This window comes from Hordeum vulgare, chromosome 5H (genome assembly GCF_904849725.1).
Source record: "Hordeum vulgare subsp. vulgare chromosome 5H, MorexV3_pseudomolecules_assembly, whole genome shotgun sequence".
NCBI lineage: Eukaryota > Viridiplantae > Streptophyta > Magnoliopsida > Poales > Poaceae > Hordeum > Hordeum vulgare.
Genome location: NC_058522.1, coordinates 302595570 through 302614937, shown reverse-complemented (window position 1 = coordinate 302614937; position 19368 = coordinate 302595570). Strand labels below are relative to the sequence as shown.

The 19368-nt window shown below is 43.0% G+C and overlaps 1 protein-coding gene across 1 annotated transcript in view; it reads left to right on the top strand.

Moving 5' to 3' along the window:
- LOC123395928 overlaps positions 1-16939 on the top strand; it is an 80162-nt gene extending 63223 nt beyond the window's left edge. Inside the window, exon 4 of the mRNA XM_045090952.1 lies at positions 16243-16939. Within this exon, the coding sequence (XP_044946887.1) occupies positions 16243-16815 (573 nt within the window). The 3' untranslated portion in view covers positions 16816-16939. The remainder of the gene's footprint in view (positions 1-16242) is intronic.
- The last annotated feature ends 2429 nt before the right edge of the window (positions 16940-19368 follow it).

The following is a 19368-nucleotide window of genomic DNA, read 5'->3' as shown; positions in this document are numbered from 1 at the left end:
GAATTATAATAATAACTTATTTACCATTGCCTCTAGGGCATAATTCCAACAGTCTCCCACTTGCACTAGAGTCAATAATCTAGTCCTCACATCGCCATGCGAATTACATTGTAATAAATCTAACACCCATACAGTTCTGGTGTTGATCATGCTTTGCCCGTGGAAGAGGTTTAGTTAGCGGGTCTGCCACATTCAGATCCGTGTGCACTTTGCATATATTCACGTCCTCCTCCTCGACGTAGTCGCGGATGAGGTTGAAGCGTCGTTTGATGTGTCTGGTCTTCTTGTGAAAACGTGGTTCCTTTGCTAAGGAAATGGCACCCGTGTTGTCACAAAACAAGGTCATTGGATTCAGTGCGCTTGGCACCACTTCAAGATCCGGCATGAACTGCTTCATCCAGACACCCTCCTTAGTTGCCTCCGAGGCAGCCATGTACTCCGCTTCACATGTAGAATCAGCTACGACGCTTTGCTTGGAACTGCACCAGCTTACCGCGCCCCCATTAAGAATAAATACATATTCGGTATGCAACTTAGAGTCGTCCAGATCTGTGTCAAAGCTTGCATCGACGTAACCTTTTACGGCGAGCTCTTCGTCACCTTCATACACGAGAAACATCTCCTTAGTCCTTTTTAGGTACTTCAGGATATTCTTGACCGCCGTCCAGTGATCCACTCCTGGATTACTCTAGAACCTGTGTGCCCTACTTATGGCCAGGCTAACGTCCGGTCTAGTGCACAGCATTGCATACATGAAAGAACCTATGGCTGAAGCATAGGGGATGGTGCTCATATGTTCTCTATCTTTATCAGTTGTTGGGCACTGAGTCTTACTCAATCTCGTACCTTGTAAAACTGGCAAGAACCCCTTCTTGGACTGTTCCATTTTGAACCTCTTCAAAAATTTATCAAGGTATGTGCTTTGTGAAAGTCCTATCAGGCGTTTTGATCTATCCCTATAGATCTTTATGCCTAGAATGTAAGCAGCTTCTCCTAGGTCCTTCATAGAGAAACTTTTATTCAAGTAATCCTTTATGCTGTGCAAAAACTCCATGCCGTTTACAATCAGTAATATGTCATCCACATATAGTATTAGGAACGCCACAGAGCTCCCACTCACCCTTTTGTAAATACAAGATTCTCCAACCACTTGTATAAACCCAAATGCTTTGATCACCTCATCAAAGCGTTTATTCCAACTCCGAGATGCTTGCACCATTCCATAAATGGATCGCTGGAGCTTGCACACTTTGTTAGCATTTTTAGGATCGACAAAACCTTCGGGTTGCATCATATACAACTCTTCCTTAAGGAAACCATTAAGGAACGCCGTTTTGACATCCATCTGCCAGATTTCATAATCGAAAAATGCAGCTATTGCTAACATGATTCGGACGGACTTAAGCATCGCTACGGGTGAGAATGTCTCATCATAGTCAATCCCATGAACTTGTGAAAAAACCTTTGCCACAAGTCGAGCTTTATAAACGGTCACATTACCGTCAGCGTCCGTCTTTTTCTTAAAGATCCATTTGTTATGAATAGCCTTGCGGCCTTCAAGTAGTACTTCCAAAGTCCACACTTTGTTTTCATACATAGATCCTATCTCATACTTCATGGCCTCCAGCCATTTGTTGGAATCTGGGCCCACCATTGCTTCTTAATAATTTACACGCTCATTGTTGTCTAACAACATAATTGTTAAGACGGGATTGTCGTACCACTCTGGAGCAGTATGCGATCTCGTCGACCTGCGAGGTCCGATAGAAACTTGATTCGGAGTTTCATGATCATCATCATTAACTTCCTCCTCAACCGGCGTCGCAATGACAGGGGTTTCTCCTTGCCCTGCTGCACCATCTAGAGGGATGAGAGGTTCGACAACCTCATCAAGTTCTATCTTCCTCCCACTCAATTCTCTCGAGAGAAACTCCTTCTTGAGAAAAGCTCCGTTCTTAGCAACAAACACTTTTCCCTCGGATTTGAGATAGAAGGTATACCCAACTGTCTCTTTTGGGTAACCTATGAAGACACACTTTTCCGCTTCGGGTTCCAGCTTTTCAGGCTGAAGCTTTTTGACATAAGCATCACATCCCCAAACTTTAAGAAACGACAACTTTGGTCTTTTGTCATACCACAGTTCATATGGTGTCGTCTCAACGGATTTTGATGTTGCCCTATTTAAAGTGAATGCAGCTGTTTCTAATGCATAACCCCAAAACAATAATGGCAAATCGGTAAGAGACATCATAGATCGCACCATCTCTAATAAAGTACGATTATGACGTTCGGAGACACCATTACGCTATGGTGTTCCACACGATGTCAATTGTGAAACAATTCCACATTGTCTTAAGTGAGCACCAAACTCGAAACTCAGATATTCACCCCCACGATCAGATTGTAGGAACTTGATCTTCTTGTTATGGTGATTTTCAACTTCACTCTGAAATTGCTTGAACTTTTCAAATGTTTCAGACTTGTGCTTCATCAAGTAGACATAACCATATCTACTCGAATCGTCAGTGAAGTGAGAAAATAACGATATTCGTCGCGTGCCTCCACACTCATCGGACCACACACATCGGTATGTATAATTTCCAACAAGTCACTTGCACGCTCCATTGTTCCGGAGAACGGAGTTTTAGTCATCTTGCCCATGAGGCATGGTTCGCACGTGTCAAGTGAATCAAAGTCAAGTGACTCCAAAAGTCTACCGGTATGGAGTTTCTTCATGCGCTTTACACCAATATGACCTAAGCGGCAGTGCCATAAAAACATGGCGCTATCATTGTTAACTCTAACTCTTTTGGTCTCAATGTTATGTATATGTGTATTATCACTATCAAGATTCAGTATGAACAATCCTCTCACATTGGGTGCATGACCATAAAAGATATTACTAATAGAAATAGAACAACCATTATTCTCTGACTTAAACGAGTAACTGTCTCGCAATAAACAAGATCCATATATAATGTTCATGCTTAACGCAGGCACTAAAAAACAATTATTTAAGTTCGTAACTAATCCTGATGGTAATAGAAGTGAAACTGTGCCGACGGCGATTGCATCAACCTTGAAACCATTTCCCACGCGCCACGTCACTTCATCCTTTGTCAGCCTTCGCTTATTCCGCAGTTCCTGTTTCGAGTTGCAAATATGAGCAACGGAACCGGTATCAAATACCCATGCACTACTACGAGAGCTGGTTAAGTACACATCAATAACATGTATATCAAATATACCTAGTTTTTCTTTGGCCGCCTTCTTATCAGCCAGATACTTGGGGCAGTTGCGCTTCCAGTGACCCATACCCTTGCAATAATAGCACTTTGTTTCAGGCTTAGGTCCAGCTTTGGGTTTCTTCGTCAGATTGGCAACAGGCTTGCCGCTCTTCTTCGAATTGCCCTTCTTTCCTTTGTCGTTTCTCTTGAAACTAGTGGTCTTATTCACCATCAACACTTGATGCTCTTTACGGAGTTCCGACTCTGCGACTTTCAGCATCGCGAATAACTCGCCGGGTGACTTGTTCATCCCTTGCATGTTATAGTTCAACACAAAGCCCTTATAGCTTGGCGGCAGTGATTGAAGAATTCTGTCAATGATAGCCTCTTGTGGGAGTTCAATCCCCAGCTCAGCTAGACGGTTTGAGTACCCAAACATTTTGAGCACATGTTCACTGACAGACGAATTCTCCTCCATCTTTCAAGCATAGAATTTATCGGAGGTCTCATACCTCTCGATCCGGGCGTTCTTCTGACAGATAAACTTCAACTCCTGGAACATCTCATATGCTCCATGACACTCAAAGCGATGTTGAAGTCCTGGCTCTAAGCCATACAAGACTGCACATTGAACTACTGAGTAGTCCTCCTTACGTGTTAACCAAGCGTTCTTAACATCTTGGTCAGCCGTAGCGGGTGGTTCATCTCCTAGCGTAGCATTAAGGAAATAATCCTTCTTCCCACCTTGCAGGAGCAACTTAAGATTACGAGCCCAGTCTACAAAGTTGCTTCCATCATCTTTCAACTTAGCTTTCTCTAGGAACGTATTAAAATTCAGGGTGACTGTCGCGTGAGCCATTGATCTACAACACAAATATATTCAAAGTGGACTTAGACTATGTTCAAGATAATTAGAGTTTAACTAATCAAATTACTTGCTAAACTCCCACTCAAAAAGTACATCTCTCTAGTCATTTTAGTGGTTCATGATCCAATTCCACTAGCTCAAGTCCGATCATCACGTGAGTTGAGGATAGTTTCAGTGGTAAGCATCCCTATGCTAATCATATCAACTATATGATTCATGATCAACCTTTCGGTCTCATGTGTTCTGAGGCCATGTCTGCACATGTTAGGCTCGTCAAGCTTAACCCGAGTGTTCCACGTGTGCAACTGTTTTGCACCTGTTGTATGTGAACGTTGAGTCTATCACACCCGATCATCACGTGGTGTCTCAAAACGACGAACTGTAGCAACGGTGCACAGTCGGGGAGAACACAATTTCGTCTTGAAATTTTAGTGAGAGATCACCTCATAATGCTACCGTCGTTCTAAGCAAAATAAGGTGCATAAAAGGATTAACATCACATGCAATTCGTAAATGACATGATATGGCCATCATCACGTGCTTCTTGATCTCCATCACCAAAGCACCGCCACGATCTTCTTGTCACCGGCGCCACACCATGATCTCCATCAACGTGTTGCCGTCGGGGTTGTCGTGCTACTCATGCTATTACTACTAAAGCTACATCCTAGCAATATAGTAAACGCATTTGCAAGCACAAACATTAGTTTAAAGACAACCCTATGGCTCCTGCCGGTTGCCGTACCATCGACGTGCAAGTCGATATTAACTATTACAACATGATCATCTCATACAACCAATATATCACATCACATCGTCGTCCACATCACATCACAAGCATACCCTGCAAAAACAAGTTAGACGTCCTCTAATTGTTGTTGCATGTTTTACGTGGTGACCATGGGTATCTAGTAGGATCGCATCTTACTTAAGCAAACACCACAACGGAGATGTATGAATTGCTATTTAACCTCATCCAAGGACCTCCTCGGTCAAATCCGATTCAACTAAAGTTGGAGAAACCGACACTCGCCAGTCATCTTTGAGCAACGGGGTTGCTCGTAGCGATGAAACCAGTCTCTCGTAAGCGTACGAGTAATGTCGGTCCGAGCCGCTTCGATCCAACAATACCGCGGAATCAAGAAAAGACTAAGGAGGGCAGCAAATCGCACATCACCACCCACAAAAACTTTTGTGTTCTACTCGAGATACAACTACGCATGAACCTAGCTCATGATGCCACTGTTGGGGAACGGCGCATGGGAAACAAAAAATTCCTACGCGCACGAAGACCTATCATGGTGATGTCCATCTACGAGGGGGATTTCATATCTATGTACCCTAGTATATCGCACAGCAGGAAGCATTAATAAATGCGGTTGATGTAGTGGAACGTCCTCACGTCCCTCGATCTACCCCGCGAACCGTCCCACGAACCGTCCAGCGATCCGTCCCACGATCCGCTCCGATCTAGTGCCGAACGGATGGCACCTCCGCGTTCAGCACACGTACAGCTCGACGATGATCTCGGCCTTCTTGATCCAGCAAGAGAGGCGGAGAGGTAGATGAGTTCTCCGGCAGCGTGACGGTGCTCCGGAGGTTGGTGGTGATCTTATCTCAGCAGGACTCCGCCCGAGCTCCGCATAAACGCGATCTAGAGGAAAAACCGTGGAGGTATGTGGTCGGGCTGCCGTGGCAAAGTTGTCTCAAATCAGCCCTAATACCTCAGTATATATAGGAGGGAGGGGAGGGGCCTTGCCTTGAGGCTCAAGGAGCCCCAAGGGGTTCGGCCGAACGAGGGGAGGAGGAATCCTCCTCCAATCCTAGTCCAACTAGGATTGGAGGGTGGAGTCCTTCCCTTCCTTCCGACTTCCCCTTTTTTCTCTTTGATTTTTATTATCTCCTGTGCACGGGCCTTCTTGGGCTTGCCCACCATCCCACTAAGGGCTGGTGCGGCATCCCTAATGCCTATGGGCTTCCCCGGGATGGGCTGCCCCCCCCCTGGTGAACATCCGGAACCCATTCATCACTCCCGGTACATTCCCGGTAATGCCGAAAACTTTCCGGTAATCAAATGAGGTCATCCTATATATCAATCTTCGTCTTCGGACCATTCTGGAAACACTCGTGATGTCTGTGATCTCATCCGGGGCTCCGAACAACATTCGGTAACCAACCATATAACTCAAATACGCATAAAACAACGCTGAACCTTAAGTGTGCAGACCCTGCGGATTCGAGAACTATGTAGACATGACCCGAGGGACTCCTCGGTCAATATCCAATAGCGGGACCTGGATGCCCATATTGGAGCCTACATATTCTACGAAGATCTTATCGTTTGAACCTCAGTGCCAAGGATTCATATAATCCCGTATGTCATTCCCTTTGTCCTTCGGTATGTTACTTGCCCGAGATTCGATCGTCAGTATCCGCATACCTATTTCAATCTCGTTTACCGGCAAGTCTCTTTACTCGTTCCGTAATACAAGATCCCGTGACTTACAATAAGTCATATTGCTTGCAAGGCTTGTGTGTGATGTTTTATTACCGAGTGGGCCCCGAGATACCTCTCCGTCACACGGAGTGACAAATCCCAGTCTTGATCCATACTGACTCAACGGACACCTTCGGAGATACCCGTAGAGCATCTTTATAGTCACCCAGTTATGTTGTGACGTTTGATACACACAAAGCATTCCTCCGGTGTCAGTGAGTTATATGATCTCATGGTCATAGGAATAAATACTTGACACGCAGAAAACAGTAGCAACAAAATGACATGATCAACATGCTACGTCTATTAGTTTGGGTCTAGTCCATCACATGATTCACCCAATGATGTGATCCAGTTATCAAGCAACAACACCTTGTACATAGTCGGAGGACCCTGACTATCCGTGATCAACTGGCTAGCCAACTAGAGGCTTGCTAGGGACAGTGTTTTGTCTATGTATCCACACATGTATCTAAGTCTTCATTCAACACAATTATAGCATGAATAATAAATGAATTATAATAATAACTTATTTATCATTCCTCTAGGGCATAATTCCAACATAAACATGGGAAATATATTTTCCTAATCTTGTATGTGGATGATATCTTGCTTCCAAGCAATGTATTAGTCTACTACAAGAGACAAAGATGTTTTTATCCTCGAACTTCGACATGAAAGACCTTGGTGATGCATCATATGTTTTGGGCATTGAAATTCACCGAGACAGGAAAAATGGAGTCTTAGGACTTTCGCAGAAAGCATATTTAGAGAAAGTTCTCCAAAAGTATAATATGCATAAGTGTAAAGCCACACCTGCTCCAATAGTCAAGGGCGATAGTTTTGGGAATCACCAATGTCCCAGGAATAAGTACGAGATCGATGAAATGAAAAGAATACCGTATACTTCGGCTGTTGGAAGTTTACAGTATGCACAAGTGTGCACACGCCCTGACTTGGCATTTATCACCGGGGTACTCGGTAGATATCAAGCAAATCCAGGCCAAGAGCACTAGAAAATGGCAACGAAAGGTCTGCGTTATGTGCAAGGCACAAAAGAAATCATGCTAACATACAGGAGATCTGAGTCCCTAGAGATAAAAGGGTACTCAGACGCAGATTTTGCGGGAGATAGAGATGATAGAAAATCCATGTCTGGGTACGTGTTCACTTTCGCGCGGGGGGGGGGGGGCTATTTCATGGAAAATCTCAAAAGAGACCATAGTTGCATCATCCACGATGCAAGCAGAGTTCATAGCATGCTTTGAAGCCACCGGGCAGGTGATATGGTTAGAGAAGTTTATACCCGACTTGAAAGTGGTAGATTGTATTCACAAGCCACTAAAGATATACTGTGACAACCAGCCCGCAGTATTCTATGCTCACAACAACAAGTCTAGTAATGCTTCCAAGACAACAGATATAAAGTATTACGTTGTGAAAGATAAAATCCAGGATCAAACTATAAGTCTTGAGCATATAAGTACGAAGTATATGCTTGCGGATCCGCTAATGAAAGGCTTACCATCCAGTGTGTTCAAGGAACACCTAGCCGGCATGGGTTTGATGGAAAGCCTATGATTCATGGATTATAAGAGGCCCAAAAGTAAATGAATTTGTTTCAAGACAAAAGTGTGTTGTAGATGTATGATTCTATCGGCAATTAAGCTGTGACGATGAGACATGCTCTACATGCTTATATGTGATGGAATAAATAAAAGGTATAAAGTCAAAAGTAAAAGTCAAGATCAAGGGGGAGAGTGTTAGATTGATCTCTCACCGCGTGGGCCCAACGGCCCACCGGGACTTGATCTATGCGCCCTAATCGGGGGCGCCCAACCCATTATGGTTGGTGGGCCCCTGTGACCAGCGCTATATAAAGGACGGTGGGGTGCCGGGGCACGAACTACGAGATTCACCACCGTCACACCCCTACCGACATACCTATCCGGTCTAGGTTAAGCGCGGTGCTCACGGGAAGCTCCACCTACGCCTAACCCTTCTTCTCCATCACCGCCATCGCTACCACACTGATGGAGAACAGTGCGAGCTCATCCGGCTTAGGACAAGGTACAATCACGGGTTTGTACCGGATCTATCTATGCCTAGTAGATCCACAACTTGAACACTAAGTTCATAAGCATCGATGCAGTTAAATATAGCAGTATGACTGTTATTGTGGAAAACACCGTTGTTTTCCTAGCAGATCTAATCAAGTTGAAATCACCACCAACAAGATCAATTAGAAAACCTCTCTTGTTCTCCTCTTGAGCGGCTTCATAGAAAATGATAATGGCCCTGTTTTGATAGGAAATCTCCCTCGAGAAGTACGAGTAACGTTAAATCTACAGGATTCCAACAGAGGGAATCTAGTGCGAGGAAAAATGATCAGTATGATCAATCCTCGTGAACAAGTATGATCAATCTTCCTGAAGAAACTTGCAGAATAATTTCTCTTCATTGTTTCATGTAGCCCCATAGAATCCACTTCATTATCGCTTAATATTTCCTGCAAGTAATTAGCCAAACCCTTCTTACCTACAAGTCCATATCCGACCTATCATTTTGTCACGATCCAATCTAGAAAAGTGGGGGGAGATCGGAGATGAACTAGGGGGGAGGACGAGAGGAGCAAAGCATGTGAGGGTAAGCTTGGGAGAGGGGAAAGGAGTTCACACTTTTCTCATTCGCTGCGTTCCTCAGCCACACACACCCTTAAAATTAAGCCATAGCTGGCGGGATACACACGCACTCTCCTAACTGTGGGCCATGCTCCACACACGGGACACATACACACTCTTGACCGTGGGCCATGCATAGGATGGGATTCAACAACTCCCCCCTCCCCCCTTGATTCAAATCTACGTGCTTATCTTCCTTCTGCTCTGTAATTTTTCCATTTTCTTCTGCTTTTTCAAACTGGATCTAGAGATCTAGAGACTACCACGGTAAAATCATCAACAATATCATCTATTACAATTCTTATGATGTTATTGACCTAGCTATTTCTAGATCCCTCGTAGTATCAAATGTTCCTAGAGGAAGTAAATCACAGTCAATCCCTATTTCAAAAGCTTTAACAGATATCATCATGAGATAAAACAGAAAAGGAGTTTTTAGTGGAGATAGTATTACCTTCCAAATTATGTTCATTCACCTTCCTAGCAGCTCTCTGTCTTCAACCCTATCACGTCTCATGACCCACTCCCATTTGAGCAATTCTCGCACTATTTCTTGTTGCTCGAGCAGCTCCCCTTTGAGCTTCAGTACCATTGCGTGGAGCAGCAGCATCTCCAGTAATATCATCAGTGGATTGGACACGCACATCCTGTGAACCAACAATAAGTAAAGAGATTCCTGATAGCCACCTCCTCCTTTCCACATTAGTACCATCAAGCACAATTGGTTGTTCACACACTTCCTCTGCATCATTTTTGACAGAATTACTATTAGCAGAAGTAGAATGACCACTAGATTCATGATCAAACAGACCTCCCTCTTGTTCTTCTGGTTCCTCCATTGGGCCCAGGTGGTCCTGATATTCTTTCTTCAACATCTCTGTTTTGTCACTCCCGAACTTAAGCGATTCTTTCATAAAGAATTAACCAACTTCCCTTTATAATAATAAAGAACAAAGATGTGCGGGTTGGTGATAATGGTTCTGATAGATCCCGTGGATCTTAGGCTAGATGTGTTCGGGATGAGATAGTGATTTATTACCTTATGGTGAACTCGATGAGCTCCCTCCAGTGACTGTCGTGAGGTGATGACGATGGTGGGGAAGGAGAGAGAGATGCGGTAGCGGTGGTGATGGACTTCCCATCGCTTCAGTGCTACCCTCTGGATTGGATTAGGGTTGAGAGTGGGGAACCAGTGGCAGCGGTGAACCTCGTATCTTGTGCCATGGTCCCCACCTCCTCTTTATAGCACTGCGCGACACGGGCCCACCAGCCTTGCTTGGGCTGGACGCCCCCGATCAGGGCATGGGTCAAGGTTCCAATGGGCCAATGGGCCCATTGAACGAGAGATCAACCTAACATTCTCCCCCTTGATCTCATCATATGCTTTTAACTTTACTCCTTTTGCAACAGATCAATACATAGGGCATGTTTCATCGTCATAGCTCAATTGTCGATGGAATCAGATAGCCACAATGTACCTCTCTATTTTGAGACAGATTCTTTAACCTTGGGCCCTTTATTGTCCGGAAATATTAGACTATACCATAAAACCCGTGTCGACTGTGTGTTCTCCGAACACACTAGGCGGTAAGCCTTTGATAAGCAGATCTGCAAACACTTGTTTGTTGCTTTTATGCTTCAAGCATTTTTCCATAATTCCGGACTTTCTCCCTCACAACACGTAACTCTTTGTGAGTGTGTTTGGCATCAACACCTGACTCGTTGTGATAGGAGCGAAATATCTTAAAATGGTTATCGTTGTTGTCAACCATTATCAACTCCGGGTACACGTAACCTTAACCATTTTTCCTGTCCGTCAGCCTCATATCAAACTATAACATATCATTGCATCACATTGATGACAATCGTTTCACTCATTTGGAGATTTTCCACACAAAACTCCGAGTATGAAAGTTAGCGACAATTGTGGATTTCGCTATACATTTCACAAGTCCTCCCTTTGTACTCACGATCTTTTGAGAGCACTTATTTCTTTCAGCATGAGGCCGATATCTTTGACTCCATTCCATTGATTTATCTATGGACTGGACATTGCCAAAACAACCCGGATATATACGTGAACTGTGTCAGGGTAATATCTTGAGCTTCCAACAACTGAAGCATATGGTACCATATTCGTTTACAATCTTTTCTTATTAACTTTTGAAACACCATAGTTTCCAGTTCCATTACCCTTGACTATAAGAATAGGCGTAGGTTTTCTCGTATGCATACTTTAGAGATCTTTCTTAGCATGTCCATGCAACATTCCTAATACCCCCTTTCATTCTTTTGAACTTTGAGGACAAGAACTTCTTTTCTCCTCCTGTAGTAGATTGACATCGCCACTAGCAAGTAGGACATCATCCACATGCATAGGAATTGGGAAACGAATTTCCCATTCTATAACTTTGCATGAATGCAATTGTCCTCTCATTTTCTTTGCACAAAATCTTTCGATTTAAGTCACGTTTTACACCTTTACATATTTCCTTTGGAGTCACATTTGCCTTGTAGACCCTTCATAAAGTCTATGTTAGTGAAATTCAAATGGTGGAATTTCACTAACATAGACTTTATAGTAATCACAAGTACCTGATTTTCACATTCCTAGAGACCATCAAAGTCTCAAGTACTAGCACTTCTTTCATATGGGGTTGTCGTTGCTCTGTCATTGCCAAAAGGCAAATTAATTCTATAGTCATCCATTTCCAAAAGGCAATAGGTATTACAGGGACCTATATCACAAGATCCCTTGTAGAGCTAACAATAGCTGTTGTATAGGTCATACAACATGCTCCCCCAGATTACTCCATCTTCACTAAAGAAATGGCGTATCTTTAAACTTTCTTCTTTATGGCACTTTAAGCACCACTCTTGTATTCCTTAGTCTGCTTTCGGAACTATAAAAGATCCGGAAATACAACTGTTTCTTTTCTTTAGGGGTATCATAATGATGATATTCTAATGACTGTCGTACTCCCCTTGACAATCACATTCTTCATTAATGGATCATTTTAGATGCATAATGTGCATCACATCGTCTAAAGTACAGAGGAGTAATGTGCATCACATCATCTAAAGTACACAGGAGTCATGAAATAAACTACAATGTATTTCATGTCTTTATCTCCCCCTCGAAATGTGGCAGGAACTTTTCTGGCACAATTTTGAAACCCATTCATAGTTCTTGTGAAATGAGGAAACTTTGATTATCTAGCTCATTCATCTTATCACTTCATGTAAAATGAAGTTATAAGTTAACTAGTATGGGAGTACTTTTTCCTCATTTCATTTCAGAAACTCAACAGAGTTCTTTATAGTTGTCACTTTTGCAAGTCACACTTGCATATCATTCTTGTCTTTAGGTCCGTCTGTTACTTTTATCCTTTCTGGATTTAGTGATTGCATAATGGCCGTTACACATAAGGTGTATGGTCAATACTAGGAAAGCTTAATAGCTACTTCATACTTTTCTCCCATAGTGGGACACATTAACCGCACATGAGTCATCATAACTTTCTCCTGTCATACAGGATAAGGCCTTTGCCAAAATTTCTCCCGCCATACATGGATTGTTGACATAATACAATGTCAACTTTACCCGGTTACGCATGCATTTTTCCCAGACTTTTCCCGCCATGCGGGTAATTCCCTGTAAGGGACATAAATGCCATAATTGGCTCTTTTGACTACATCAAATTCAGAAATAAATCTGAATTCCTTTGACACACATGCTTGATCCGATGTTGGTCAAATTAAGCATGCATGTATCTCAATCGTGTTGACTGAAAAGGAAGACTTATTCATAGAGAGTACATGAAAGACATTCGTCAACCAAGACTCTCAATGATATATGTCTTTTCTTTTCTTGAATTAATATCCAATAGTTCTTTTCTTGTGAAGTCATTCTTTAGAGAGGATTTATTCCCTCAAGTTATGACCTTTCTTTCCATCTTTCGGGTCACTAGTACCCAAACATTCGCTTTCTTGAGTGAAAGCATGAAAAGAAAACTTTTAGTCTCGGAGAGCTTAGCAAATAAACAAACAATAATGAGCATAAAAAATAACCCTACGTTGGTCTGGTTAAAATTATGCACATTAAACCTTTTAAAACCCTTTTTGTATATTCTAAATCACCGTTGTGGTAGAATTAGAATAAAACATCATTCTTCTGCATTAATTCCATATCACCGTTGGGCAGAAATGGAAATAATGCATATAACTCATAAACAATGTGATGATAGTATTTCTATCGAACAACTTTGCTAAGAAATAATCATCATCATTAACCATATTGCAGCAGAAATATGCGAAATATGCATTTCTTTATCTGTGCTCTGAAAATTGATCACCTTGATACAAAAATTTATCACAGATTTAAGCTTTGAACATAAGATGACTCATACAATTATAGTATTGTTATCATCAACGTTGGTCAGAAAACAACAATACCATATCTTAACTTTAAAAACAAACATCATTCTATTGTCATAGCGGAAACTGTTTGAATCTTATTTCACCCACAAGGGAAAAACTTTGCTAATAACAGTTCTTCCAATTAAATTTTCCCATTGATTCCAATTTAATTGGAGGATTAAACATTTACTTTGCAGCGGAAAAACGTGAATATAAAAATTCATACACCTTTACAGAAAATTATTCTGTTAAAATTAAAAATTCATGAACTTTATAATCTCTTTTATAAAATCCATGAATTTTTCTTTTTCTGAAAATCTTTCTTTTATTTTCAGAACCCTTTATTTTTCTTTTCAGAAAAATCATGTTACTATTACAGAAAAATATTATGTAATAATTAAAAATTCATGAACTTTATAATCCCTTTTATAAAATTCATAAACTTTTCTTTTTCTGAAAATCTTCTTTTATTTTCAGAACCATTTATTTTTCTTTTCAGAAAAATCAACATTGCTTTTACAGGAACTTCGAACATTTTTCTTTGCTATTTTCTAAACATATTTTCGTTGGAAAATATGCATAGGATTAACTATTTTCAAATCTGCCTCAAACTGGACAGATTAGCAACTCTCCTTTTTAAAAAAGAAATTGGACAGGGCCTCTCTGGGCCGAAACTAGCCCAGCCACCCAGCACCAGAGCCTAGGGCATTGGCTTTTGCCAGCCCATTCCGGCTCAGGTGGCCCAACAGCCCGATCCGGCGCTAGGGTTAGGATCCTGACCGTCGATCTGAATCGAACGGCCGGCCGGTTCTTTCACTTGAACAAAACCGGCAGCATGAGGCGTGGGGAAACCCTCGATCCATTCTCTCCCTCCCCCACGCGCCGTTCTTTCTCGTGAGCGTAGCTCCTCCTGAACCTTTCTCGCGTCGCTCGTCTTGGCAGTGGCCTGTGACGCCCTAGCCTTGAACAACCCGAGTGGCTGCAAGCCCCAGCCACCGGCTGCGGCCACGAGGGCCACCCGGTCCATTCCTATCGCACCGCTCGCTCCTAGAGCCTGCGAGCGACAGTCGTCGGCGTCGGGGTCATGGACCGCCTCACCGCACGCACCTGCCCTCTCCTTCCTTCTCTCGCGCAGGCAACAGCCAGATCCGGCGCCGTGCACTCCCTCCGTAGCGGCGTTCCCTTCCTGTCGCCCGAGCCTCGAGGCAGCCCGCAACGATGTTCCCTTCTCGTCGCCTCTTTCCTGCGCGTCTTTGCCTTGCTCGACCAGCCCCTCCTCCCCCTTCTACTTCTGAGAGAGAGGCAGAGCGCCGGTGTTAAGTTTTCGGCACCGTGGCCTCCCTTTTCGCCGGTTGCGCATTCCCTTGCGAGGAGCGCGTAGCCGTCGAGTGGGTTGGCCGTGGTGCCTCTTCTCCTTTCGTTCCGATGCGTCGTGGTCTTTGCGCCGTTGCCTCCCATTCGCCGGTGGCGCGTTTCCCTTAGCGGAAGCGCGCCGCCGTCGAACGGCATGACAACGGTGCATGTACTTTGCCCCCGGAGGGGTGGCTTTCTTTGTTTTGCATGTTCCCCTCTTTTTTTGCCTTTTTCGGATTCAATATGATTCTTTTGTTTGTTTTCCTTTTGGATCTAATCAGATCCATACTTTGCCTCCGAGGAGGTGGGTTCTTCTTCCCCACACCTCGGCTTGTCGATGCGTGTGGGGATCGAGAGGAATAGGCGCGGCCGAGGCGGCGCTCTTTGCCGGATAGGAATCCAGTGACTTTTCTTTTCTTTTGCTTTTCATCTGGTCTTTGCCCTCTTCTAGGGTTCTTAATGGGGAGGAAAAACTTTTCTGTACATGTTTCATCCGAAAACACAACTAATGCCAACTTGGCTCATGATACCATTGATAGATCGAGTGGATCTTAGGCTAGATGTGTTCGGGATGAGATAGTGATTTATTACCTTATGGTGAACTCGATGAGCTCCCTCCAGCGACCGTCGTGAGGTGGTGACAACAGTGGGGAAGGAGAGAGAGATGCGGTAGCGGCGGTGATGGACTTCCCATCGCTTCAGTGCTACCCTCTGGATCAGATTAGGGTTGAGAGTGGGGAACTAGTGGCGGCGGCGAACCTCATATCTTGTGCCATGGTCCCCACCTCCTCTTTATAGCACTGCGCGACAGGGGCCCACCAACCTTGCTTGGGCTGGACGCCCCCAATCAGGGCGTGGGTCAAGGTTCCAATGGGCCGTTGGGCCCATTGAACGAGAGATCAACCTAACAGGTTCCACTTTGAGGATTTTTATATGTGCATACATGTGCCTTTGAGGATATTAGACAAAGATGGGGCTATCCTTGCATATATTGAGCAAGTTTATGGTTAATTATCTTTGTGTGATTTAGCAAGTGTTAAGTTTCATGTTCAGCCCGATTTATGTTTGTAGGGAAGAATTTAAATTATTCTATGCTGCCATGTATGAGATCCTTTTTCAATTGGCTAGAAAGACAAGTATATGCTTTAAGTAATACTTAATTTTATGAGCACCTACTAAATAATAATAATTTTGCAGGGTTCTCTCGTTGAGATGACAGGCCCTAAGCGACGCATCGCAATGAATTCCTCTGTTCTAGTTGAATTTGACATCAGGATCAAGACAAGAGAGAAAGAAGAAGATGATCTAACATTGATTCGCGGCGCGACAGATTACTGTGACCTAACCACGCCTTCTATGTCATTCACAAATCGCATTAATTGCGATTGTGGTGCAGTTGACAACACTTTGGCACGTGTTTACAATGCTGTGGAAGCCACGATAGATGTTCTCATATTGAAAGTGCAGAATGGATTCAATTTGTCGCTCAGTTTGTTTGTATTTGTTGGCGGGTCAGGTCAGGAAATTCCACTCTTTCATGGCACTACTGCTGAGTCATGTGGCTTAAGAAGATACGTGATTGCTGTAGAGATGGATACTTGGTTGCAGTTGAAGTTCAAGGTAGGTCAAAACGGCTCTAAAAATGACCATCTTGAACGCAGTTGCCATTTCAAAGCAAACATTCATGGATGTGCCTGTCAACAAATAATGCTTCAACATGCCTCTCTCTCTCTCTCTCTGAAGGTGACTTTGTCAACCGTGCCAGCATAAAGTCATTGTGTTTCATATTCAAATTTAAGTTGCAGTATTTGATCTTGGACTTGATTTGTGTAATTTTCGTTTTTTGAGAAACACATACTCCATTTTAATCTGCATTGGATGGATGTTTTAGTTAGTTCTTGTGTGCTAGAAGTCAGTATTGTTATACACCTTCACTAGTTGAGTGAGAAGCAGGTGATGTGTTCTATATGTTCTCTAAGCATGGCTTATCTTTACTTGAAAGATAGTACCAGGAGTTGATTTTGCGGTTATGTGATTTGTGCGCCCTTTTACTAAAAGGTTCAGGAAGTTCTGCTGAAACAAAATCTAGATAGAAAGCATCCGGACACATTGTATAAACTAGCTTAAAGTTGCAACTGTTCGCAACTATATAGATTGTTGTTGAAGCAATAGAACTATAAACAATTGGACATAAAAGTGCTAGAAAGGGGACTTGAACCCAAGGTATTCATTAGACTTTGAGCCCAATAACCAACTAAGCCACCTTTAGTTGTTGTTTATTGTATATAAACAAGGTTATTTGAACCTTTTTTTCCTGTTATATCAGTGAGAATAATTTTTTTGCTTGGTAACTTTGGCATGATCAGCGTGATAACTATGACTTGAGCAACATGATAACTATACTATGATAAGCCCAAAAGCAACAAAATTTCAAGAAAAATGAGTTAAGATGAGATGTTCAGTATGTGGCAGTACACAACACAATAAGAAGAAGCATTTAGAAAAAACCCAGGATGACAGCTATGTAAAGGCAGCAAAGAGAAGGAGAGCAAAGTCACAAGTTGCAGGCATGCCTCGGGTATCTTTGTATTTGTTGTTGCCATTCTATAATTCTTTGTGATGTACTAATGCACTATTGTTGCTGCTGCTTTGTAGGACCAGGCACCAAAAACTACAAGGAAAGCAATAAAAAAACAGAAAATCATCTCAGCAAGCAGGGCCATCCTCTCAGCCAACAACAAGTTCACAACCACCAACATCCCAGCTATCACAGAAATCACAACCAGCTCTAAGGGCAACAACACTTCCAGCAGCTCCAAGGGCTGCACCACCTCCAAGGGCAACAACACCTCCAGCAGCTCCAAGGGCTGTACCACCTCCAAGGGCTCCGAGAACAACACCAGCAACAAGACCATTTGTGGCTCTGAGGGCTTCAAACTCTCACCCAAGCACATCAAATATTCCATCTTATGGTGATGGGAGGTTGGAGTGGCTTCTAACAAGAAGGAGGGGATAATTTTCCTATGAATCAGATCATTGGTGAAGTGTAGCATCAGTGTTAAGCCTGAGCTCTTGTTGATGTAAAACTTCATCTTTAATTATGTGCTTTTTCTCATGCAAACCTTAGTTATGGTGGATGTTGAATGACAGTGCAAAACCGCTACATTATGTCAGAGCTATTTTGGCATTATGTCAGTGCAAAACTGCTCATGTTGAATTTAGTTATGGTGGATGATGAATGACAGAGCTATTTCAATGGAAGAACAATATGCCATTGTCATATTCTGGTGCAATTTCCTATGTTGGGTTGGTGCAATTTCCTATGTTGGGTTACTACAATTTCAACGACTATTTTTTCATGGAACTAACTCTGTTATTGCATCTCAGCTCCAAAGGTTCTTGAAACAACATACTGAAATTCATACATAGCAACACTACTGCATAGATACAATCTCATTATCCTGACATTGAGCAAATGCAAAAGAACAAAACCATTGCAAATGCATCAGGAAAAAAACCATAAAATCTTTCTAAACAGCCGTGCATTAGACTAGATCTTCATCTTGAGTGTCTTGATTTCAGTAGCTTGGATGTCAATCTTCTCCTGCAGTTTTTGCATCTCCATCTTCTCAAACCTATCTTTCTTCGGATCTTCCATCAACCTCTTGTTCTCCTCCCTCTTTTCCCATACAACATCGCGTAAGTCCACAATAAGCCGCGTGAAATATGGTGTTGTCGGATCATCCAGCCAGTAGTACAAGTCACAACCACGAGTGCCACCAATCTTGTGCAATTTCAACAAAGGATCCAATATGAGCAACCAAAAGAGGGCCAATCAAATGGAATAAGCAAAATGTTGCAAAAATATACTTGCCGAAACCTGCACTTGTGATATCTTCTTCCACTGTTGTCATCACTCCATGAAATCCACCTTGGCATTTTAGATCCGCATTCGCAATCAATCGGTGGCTCGTAATCCATTGGATGCTCTCTGTATGGGATTGTCGGGTCCAAACTATGGCGATTCCTACAGGAGGATGAACCGCGAGAAGAGCTCGAGCTCGCCATGGCGGAGAAGGATGAGCAGAGGAGAGAAAAGGGGAATGGGGACTGAGGATGAATCCTAGCAAGGGAGGGGGCGAATTAGACCAAGTATTGCCGATATGGCAACCCCTCAATTAAAGTGCTCAACTGCCCGTGCCACGTATGCAAAACCGGGTGTTCAAAATCATCAAAACAGCCTTACGGAATGATTTGCCTGGTATTCAGAGGATTAAAATTCTAGTTTTGCGGTTGGGATGCGGTTGGGATGATCTATTCAGA